Below are 10,414 nucleotides of genomic sequence, written 5' to 3'. Positions count from 1 at the left end.
TTCACTACTACGACATAAACAGGAATTGCAGATATATGCAGTCAAGGTTATGGTTAATATTTTCATTGATTACAATTAAATCCTGAATTTTTTGTATTCTGTATAACGATGATATCTGACACCTTTACCCTTTGACAAGGACAACAGCAATCAGGACATAGTCTGGTACACAGAGTGGTACACAGTTTTGCAATAGTTAAACAACACATCTTTTGTACACAGATATCTTTATTATCTACATCCATCATGTAATGGTGCTAATGTTCTGAAATCTCTCCATACAGGAGGTAATCCTCCTTGTAAATGTTTACCACACTTGGAACATGGGGCAGAAAATAATGTCTTGTAGGAGTTAAACCATTGCTGCTGAAATAGTAATATAAAGAAGTCAGAATATTATACATATCAAAATAAGAAGATGTGGTAGAATTGCCAATTGAACAATTCTCCATCAGACAAATATAACATAAATATTATCATATCTGAATTTCTGTGGATTCCTTATTCTTTATGGGAGACCACATTTCATGGATTTCTAGAGTAAAAGTAAACAATGAATTTAAAAGCTCAACAGGATACAAATTTTCTATAGGCTTGTATACATCTATTCTTTTCTCATATCTCCTCCTTTTACAACGACTTGACTGTTAGTGTTGCTCGCCAATTATTGCACTTCATTCAAAATTCTGACTAAATTGCAATTTGTTTTATTAAACCAAACTGTTCAACTGGTCAGAATTTTGAATGAATTGTTGAGTCAAAATGTGAAAGTGCAAGGTGATAAAATAAAACATACTTACTATCCTCAATGATTTCTGGCCACTTTAATGTTGTTGTGACAAAATCAGTCTTACAGTTTGTATAGATATAATATAGTCATTAACGTTGAAATTTTGAGTTGCTATAAAAATGTCTCAAATAAGTTTTCATATAATTTTTCTTACAAAAAAGTCTTCTATATTCATAAGAATCAGACATCATTCGAATTAAAACATCATATATTCAGTAAAATATGTTTGAATTAACAATACGCTATTGATAAGTTTCAATGGAGAGATAACCTAAAACATTATTTTTTTTAATAAAAACTTTTTGAAAGAAAAAATTTATTATCTCCTCATGGAAACTTCCTACAAACATATTGCAATTTCACACATATTTTACTGAATATGAAATGTTTTAATTCACATAATGTCTGATTCTTATGAATATAGAAGACTTTTTAAAAGCAAAACTTCATGAAAGCTTAGTTTGGACATTTCTATAACAGTTCAATATCTATACAAACTGTTGCCCTCATTTTTCACAACAACATTAAAGTTGAGTTAGTGTCTTATAAAATTGTAACTATGTTTTATTGTATCACCTTGCACTTTCATGACTTGGCTTTGATTTTCTACAGCAGTTTGTTCAAATTTTTGACCAGTTGAACAGTTTGATTTTATAAAACAAATTGCAGTTTGGTCAGAATTTTAAATAAGTTGTAATTGGTGGAGAGCAACACTAACAGTCAAGTCACTGTAATAATATTAAATCTTATTATATAAACAAAACTGTCTGCAGAGTAGGACAAATAAATTTGATTGTTTTATCATTAAGTATATATTTTTACAGATCTGATACATGTAGGTATGTTAATGTACGTTTCTTTTCTAACTTATCTTTAATAGATGATCATGTCATACATAGCATAAAATATATTCAACTCAATGATTAATTAAGAATTTATAATATTAACGACTTTGCCACTACTCTGTTCCCAATGCTTCAGTACCAGTATGATATCAATGATAAATTTTGAGTGTAAATTTACTTTGTTTAAAGTATTTGACAAAATCTTTCTGAATTTTGGGTTCTAAATGCCATTTTACTTTTACTTTTTTGGCCTTTTAACTCTTTTGATTAGAGCACCTCTGGTTTTTTTCTTGTAGAAGAAAGGTATGAATTCAATCCTGGTACCTATGATAAGTTTAAATATTACTATTATAAAGCTAAGGTTGCAAACTACATCACACAAAGTTTATCATAGATGATTTCATATCTTGTTTATCTGGCTCAGAATTTTTTGTTTTGTATTTTATTCAAAAAATTTCAGTGTCAAACAAACCTTATGAATGTTATTGTTGGCACATATTTGATATGTGGATACTCCTAACATTAATACTATTTATCAATTTTAAAGAACACTGATTTTTTTTAATAAGGTTTCACAACTGACAAAGGGAATTGTGTCAACAATTGTCTAGTCCATGAAGAGTGGTAAAATGGCCAAAACATGGGTCTCAAAAAAAGTATTTGAAAATTTAAAATCTAATTTTTATACTTATAAATATATGCAGATGTGGTATAACTGCCAATATGACAACAAAACCCAAAAGACAGGTTTTAAGGTGTAATAAATCATTTTAAAACCTTACCTATTGATATAATATATCACTACTGCACAGATCTTGTGTATTACCAGACCATAATAATGGTTAAAAGTGGATGCCAAAACTGGTGATGTACATCAAAACAAAATCCTTTCTAAAGGCTTAATTAGTTATCTTAATTAGTTATCAAAGAAGGAAGAATCTTAACTACTTTGAGACTTCTTTTGCCAAAAAATCTTAAATTGGGAAAAAGTCAGTAAAACCTGAGAACTACAAATTTAATCAAACTTACTATGAATGTCCTGATTGTAATTTCTGGCATCTGTGGGTAATAGTAGTGCTGTATGCCAGCCATCATTAGATCTGATACCTGGAGTTAAAATTAATAATTTAGGATTTAACACACAAATAGATATTAAAGCAGTATTATTCAAAATATATTTCATTTATTGATAAACAAAGAAATTATGTTTAATAGGATATGCAACTCGTATCAAAACGCACAATTTCTTTAAGATCATTAGTTGACATTCAATAAGCTTACATTTTGATCATCAATACCTCACCATGTGTCTGTTTTACAGAACCTCTAGAATAAACATTACTGAAGATAATTACCATACCATACAAGCATGGCCCATTTTCAGAGTATAAGAACTTTTGATCTATTATAGGTTGCAATATTCAGGCCACAGGTCTCTGGTTTCATTATGTGAGGCCAAAATTTAGTCATTTTCACAAACACTTTCAATAGTTATTGTACCAGGATTAAATATAATTGCCTTGTTATAGATTGCTTAGTGATTTTCAAAATACATTTTCAAAATTTGACATGTATTTTTGGTTTGGGCCTACAGATTAAAAGTGTTTGTCCTGTTGCCCTAATGATCTTTTCTGCTGAGAATGAGCACTCCGTTACACTTTCATGTAAATGTCAGATTAAATTTGAAATATAAAACATGTTATTAAACATGTTATTCAGTTTTAACGTTAAGTATTATTGTATGAAAAAAAACTCTGGGGGTACCAGAATTACTAACTGTTACACCAAGTTACTCCTAACATGTACAACTTAGGAAAACTTCCTCGGATAATTTGTTTAATAAAACAGTCAGAATATTTTAACTTTCTTCAAATCAGATGATAAATGAGAATTTGGTTGGAATTATCAGATCACTTACTGACCTTTTCTTTTGATTCACAGATTTATCCCAAGACCTTCTGAACTCAACCATGCAGTCAACCCAATAATACTATTATAATGTGAACCAGATGGTCAAAGCTATTAAACAAGAGTTATTGTTTCAGCAAGAGTATATTGCTTTAATTATTTACCTTTTCAAATACTTTATATCTTGACTTGGACCATAAGTCTATCTGTAATTAAAAGAAATAATAACACATTAATCATTAAAGAATAAACATAAAAACCATGCACTATTAATAAATGTAATCTTAAAATACACCAACATGTAAGCTTACATATATAGTAACTGACAATGTTTAACAGTAATTCAAATGTCCAGTACAAAAATTAATAAGAAGGAAATTATAAAAAGCAGTGGATACAAAATATTTTATGAATAAGTCTTATAACTTTTGAATTTGCACAGAAAAGTGTTTCTGTTTTCATGTCTCTCATAAAGAAAAACAGGGTTCCCTGCAATAACATTATGAAGGAGAATACAACTTGCATAAAGACAATAAAAATGAAATTTGAAGTGTACTATATTCCCCTAAACTCTTACAGATACATGAATAAAATACCTGATATATTAATACTTTCATACAATCATATCTGCAATAACATGACCAACAATGAGGAAGATTCTATAATGGTGCCCAACTATTTACAAGAAAACTTCAATTTCACTGATAATCATAATTATAATTTAAGTTTAGCAAATGAAAAACTATTAAATCTTCCGAAGCCAAATACTACTTTTTTTTAAGAAAACATATTTACCTATTCTGGTTCTCAAATATGGAACAGTTTACCACAAAAAATAATAATGAGTAGTTCACTTTTAACTAACTATATATCTTTTAAAACAAAATGTTACAAATTATTCCTAAATTGTGCAAATTAATATAAAATTGAGAATGCTTTTTCATTATAATATTGTATTTCATTAATATGTTATTTTAATTTTGAGGACTCTCAGGAAGATTATTTTTAACTAATAATGGGATTATCCTCTCGAAATAGATTATTTATCATTTTATTTATTCATTTATTTTTTAAGCTTACTTTTCAACAGAAATTATCCAAGAAGTTTGGTTACTTTGGTTATTATTTAGATTGAAGACAAAGATTAACAGATGTTTCACTCTTTACTTATATTTCTGATCGTTGCTTATGATGCTTGTAGCAAAATTACACAACAATGTAAAAAAAATAAGATTCTATTGGTAATACAAATCAAATTTTTCCAAATAAGTAAAACTGTTTTACATAATAGGTGATAATGTAATTTTGGATGTAACGCGTCTTCTGATTGGTTGACGTTATTTTGTTATCAGCCCATAGACACAATTTAGTCATGTGACCGTGACATCATCAACGTTTTTTCATGGTTTTCTACGGTTTAAAATGGAATTTAGAATTTAATTATAAGAAATGACTCTAATATTTTTTCTGTCTATTGGAAATAACATAAAAGATGTGGTGCACACTGTAAATAACCCGCTACATGCGTTATTCAGTGTGCACCACATTTTTTATGTTATTTCTTCATAGACAGAAAAAATATTAGTCATTCCTTAAATATATCTTCATCCTCTTTCACAGGTAACACCCGCCTTACATTACCTTATAAAATTATAGTGCATGAGGATAAATTGGTAATCGTTGAAAAATTGCAAGAAAGTTTGAGAGAGTATAATTTATGATCATTAATTATCATCAGACTATAAATATGTTATTATATGTTATTTTAAATAACTATTATAGATGATGCATATGATTATTTTTTTTAAATAAAATAGTATGAAATAAAAATAAATTATATAAGATCTAATTTAAATTCCATAAAAGTACAAAAGATGAATGTCATCTGTACTGCTTTTTGAATACAGATATGCTTATCTGATCCAGGGAGTACTACACACAGATCCTATAGTATTTTTATGGCAGATCATATACTTATTTTTTCTATGCTAGATCTTATAGTATTTTTCTATGCAAAATCCTCTTTTATTTTTGTCTAAGCCAGATCCTTTACTATCTTTTTTATGCCAGATTCCATAGTATTCTATTTGGTTAAAATCCCTAAGTATTTTTTTCTATGCTAGATCTTATAGTATTTTTCCTACGCCAGATCCTCTAGTATTTTTATCTAGGCCAGATTTTTTCCATTTCAGTTTTTATGCCCTTTTATTCTAGGCAAAATCCTCTACCTGTTTTGTATGCCAGTTCCTATACTTTATCAATTAAAACTTTACTGGACAATACATTATGCAGAGTTCACGAAAAGTGGTGGTCCTCAGGATTTTACCACCAAAATTTTACATAGGACTGACACAATATTAGTATTTTTCAATAGAATTAATAGTGAGGACATGCAGATTTTCTTCAAGGACCACCAGGGAAAAAAAGATTTTGCGAACTCTGAATACATTACCTTTCCATCATTTGAGAGAAAATCTTCATTATAACCTTTAACATTAACATATTCTCTTACTGTTAATGGACAAGATATTACCTTTCCATCATTTGAGAGAAAATCTTCATTATAACCTTTAACATTAACATATTCTCTTTACTGTTAATGGACAATACATTACCTTTCCATCATTTGAGAGAAAATCTTCATTATAACCTTTAACATTAACATATTCTCTTTACTGTTAATGTACAAGACATTACCTTTCCATCATTTGAGAGAAAATCTTCATTATAACCTTTAACATTAACATATTCTCTTTACTGTTAATGTACAAGACATTACCTTTCCATTATTTGAGAGAAAATCTTCATTATAACCTTTAACATTAACATATTCTCTTACTGTTAATGGACAAGATATTACCTTTCCATTATTTGAGAGAAAATCTTCATTATAACCTTTGACATTAACATATTCTCTTACTGTTAATGGACAAGACATTACCTTTCCATCATTTGAGAGAAAATCTTCATTATAACCTTTAACATTAACATATTCTCTTTACTGTTAATGGACAAGATATTACCTTTCCATTATTTGAGAGAAAATCTTCATTATAACCTTTAACATTAACATATTCTCTTTACTGTTAATGGACAAGACATTACCTTTCCATTATTTGAGAGAAAATCTTCATTATAACCTTTAACATTAACATATTCTCTTTACTGTTAATGGACAATACATTACCTTTCCATTATTTGAGAGAAAACCTTCATTATAACCTTTAACATTAACATATTCTCTTACTGTTAATGTACAAGACATTACCTTTCCATCATTTGAGAGAAAATCTTCATTATAACCTTTGACATTAACATATTCTCTTACTGTTAATGGACAAGATATTACCTTTCCATCATTTGAGAGAAAATCTTCATTATAACCTTTAACATTAACATATTCTCTTACTGTTAATGGACAAGACATTACCTTTCCATCATTTGAGAGAAAATCTTCATTATAACCTTTGACATTAACATATTCTCTTTACTGTTAATGTACAAGATATTACCTTTCCATTATTTGAGAGAAAATCTTCATTATAACCTTTGACATTAACATATTCTCTTTACTGTTAATGGACAAGACATTACCTTTCCATCATTTGAGAGAAAATCTTCATTATAACCTTTGACATTAACATATTCTCTTACTGTTAATGGACAAGATATTACCTTTCCATTATTTGAGAGAAAATCTTCATTATAACCTTTGACATTAACATATTCTCTTTACTGTTAATGGACAAGACATTACCTTTCCATCATTTGAGAGAAAATCTTCATTATAACCTTTGACATTAACATATTCTCTTACTGTTAATGGACAAGACATTACCTTTCCATTATTTGAGAGAAAATCTTCATTATAACCTTTAACATTAACATATTCTCTTTACTGTTAATGGACAAGACATTACCTTTCCATTATTTGAGAGAAAATCTTCATTATAACCTTTGACATTAACATATTCTCTTTACTGTTAATGGACAATACATTACCTTTCCATCATTTGAGAGAAAATCTTCATTATAACCTTTAACATTAACATATTCTCTTTACTGTTAATGTACAAGACATTACCTTTCCATCATTTGAGAGAAAACCTTCATTATAACCTTTGACATTAACATATTCTCTTACTGTTAATGGACAAGACATTACCTTTCCATCATTTGAGAGAAAATCTTCATTATAACCTTTAACATTAACATATTCTCTTTACTGTTAATGGACAATACATTACCTTTCCATCATTTGAGAGAAAATCTTCATTATAACCTTTGACATTAACATATTCTCTTTACTGTTAATGGACAAGACATTACCTTTCCATTATTTGAGAGAAAATCTTCATTATAACCTTTAACATTAACATATTCTCTTACGGTTAATGGACAAGATATTACCTTTCCATCATTTGAGAGAAAATCTTCATTATAACCTTTAACATTAACATATTCTCTTTACTGTTAATGGACAAGACATAACCTTTCCATTATTTGAGAGAAAATCTTCATTATAACCTTTAACATTAACATATTCTCTTACTGTTAATGGACAAGATATTACCTTTCCATCATTTGAGAGAAAATCTTCATTATAACCTTTAACATTAACATATTCTCTTACTGTTAATGGACAAGATATTACCTTTCCATCATTTGAGAGAAAATCTTCATTATAACCTTTAACATTAACATATTCTCTTACTGTTAATGGACAAGATATAACCTTTCCATTATTTGAGAGAAAATCTTCATTATAACCTTTAACATTAACATATTCTCTTTACTGTTAATGGACAATACATTACCTTTCCATCATTTGAGAGAAAATCTTCATTATAACCTTTGACATTAACATATTCTCTTTACTGTTAATGGACAAGACATTACCTTTCCATTATTTGAGAGAAAATCTTCATTATAACCTTTAACATTAACATATTCTCTTTACTGTTAATGGACAATACATTACCTTTCCATCATTTGAGAGAAAATCTTCATTATAACCTTTGACATTAACATATTCTCTTTACTGTTAATGGACAAGACATTACCTTTCCATTATTTGAGAGAAAATCTTCATTATAACCTTTAACATTAACATATTCTCTTTACTGTTAATGGACAATACATTACCTTTCCATCATTTGAGAGAAAATCTTCATTATAACCTTTGACATTAACATATTCTCTTTACTGTTAATGGACAAGACATTACCTTTCCATCATTTGAGAGAAAATCTTCATTATAACCTTTAACATTAACATATTCTCTTTACTGTTAATGGACAAGACATTACCTTTCCATCATTTGAGAGAAAATCTTCATTATAACCTTTAACATTAACATATTCTCTTTACTGTTAATGGACAAGACATTACCTTTCCATCATTTGAGAGAAAATCTTCATTATAACCTTTAACATTAACATATTCTCTTTACTGTTAATGGACAAGACATTACCTTTCCATCATTTGAGAGAAAATCTTCATTATAACCTTTGACATTAACATATTCTCTTACTGTTAATGGACAAGACATTACCTTTCCATCATTTGAGAGAAAATCTTCATTATAATCTTTGACATTAACATATTCTCTTTACTGTTAATGGACAAGACATTACCTTTCCATTATTTGAGAGAAAATCTTCATTATAACCTTTCACATTAACATATTCTCTTTACTGTTAATGGACAATACATTACCTTTCCATCATTTGAGAGAAAATCTTCATTATAACCTTTCACATTAACATATTCTATGAGAAAACCTCTCAATACACAAACTGCCTTCAAGGTCTTGGAAAGAGTTATCTGGAAAATGAGAACAAACCACATTATATTATGTCTTCCTGATCATGAGGATATTCTGCTTCAAAACAAGTTGTTTATCATATGACTGATCATACTATATTTTTTATATTTTTTGTTTAGATGTTTCCTCAGGACACCATGCCACACTCACTATCACAAATATTGAATTCATATTGAATTGCAAGATATAACATGTATAAGTTATAACCCTTATTTGGCAAATGTTTTTTGAAATTAACATCATAATATAATTCATAAATGTACAAATTCATCACAATTTTAGAATACAATACAAATATCCCAGTTAATTTCCCAAGGTCAGTGGGTTTTTTTTTTTTTAAATTTGGTTTATAATTTTTTTGTTTATTTTAATATTTACATAACATTTTCTGCATGTGTGTACTATATATGCACTGAAAGACATATATCTTTTGACTGTATAAAGAACATTAGCTTCCCTCATGATCAGATATTTATCAGTAAAAATAGAATTCTAACTTTTGGATGAGTACACATGCAAGGGAAGCAACTGTTAAGTGAACAAAATTGATGAAAATACCGATGTCTTAGATTTTTTTACAGCCGATTGCGTTGAGTGTGTAGGCAAAGGTAATAATCTTTGTTTAGCTTGCTTGCTAGCTGAACCATGAAGTCATTATTAGGTAAAGTAAACTACCCTCCTTCAAGAGTATACGAGTCTGACAGATAACCATTCTATCTGTCTGTTGTACTAGGCTACTTCGAAAGGAGGGTAGTATACCTTACCTTACAATGACTTCACTGTTCATCTAGCAAGCAAGCTAACAAAGATATTGCCTGTACCTACACACTCAATGCAATCGGCTGTGATATATATTTTAAAACAAAAAAAATAATTCACATTGACTGAATAATTTCACTCTTTATGAAGTTTCCAGTTACATTAATTACTTTACCTGTAACACACAACTACTCCCATTAGGCCGGGAAACAGTTATACTGGTATCTGGTAAATGTTTTTCTAAACTATTTAGCACTGTTTCTACAGTACTGAAAAAAAAAGGTG

At 28.5% G+C, this 10,414-nt stretch overlaps 1 protein-coding gene across 2 annotated transcripts in view; it reads right to left on the bottom strand.

Annotated features, from left to right (window-relative positions):
* Nucleotides 1-210: 210 nt before the first annotated feature.
* Nucleotides 211-10,414, bottom strand: part of LOC139520840 (mediator of RNA polymerase II transcription subunit 27-like) — a 28,112-nt gene continuing 17,908 nt past the window's right edge. Inside the window, exons 4-8 of one of the 2 annotated variants that reach the window (XM_071313830.1) lie at nucleotides 10,305-10,398; nucleotides 9,262-9,369; nucleotides 3,708-3,749; nucleotides 2,665-2,742; nucleotides 211-363 (exon numbers count right to left, since the gene is read on the bottom strand). In XM_071313830.1, coding sequence (XP_071169931.1) covers nucleotides 232-363; nucleotides 2,665-2,742; nucleotides 3,708-3,749; nucleotides 9,262-9,369; nucleotides 10,305-10,398 — 454 coding nt within the window. In that variant the 3' untranslated portion in view covers nucleotides 211-231. Of the gene's footprint in view, nucleotides 367-2,664; nucleotides 2,743-3,707; nucleotides 3,750-9,261; nucleotides 9,370-10,304; nucleotides 10,399-10,414 lie in introns of both variants that reach the window. The other variant, XM_071313828.1, reaches the window with a different exon arrangement.

Source organism: Mytilus edulis, chromosome 4, assembly GCF_963676685.1.
Source record: "Mytilus edulis chromosome 4, xbMytEdul2.2, whole genome shotgun sequence".
Taxonomy (NCBI): Eukaryota; Metazoa; Mollusca; class Bivalvia; order Mytilida; family Mytilidae; genus Mytilus; species Mytilus edulis.
The sequence above is the reverse complement of the archived record's forward strand: the minus strand, read 5'-3'. Positions and strand labels throughout refer to the sequence as shown.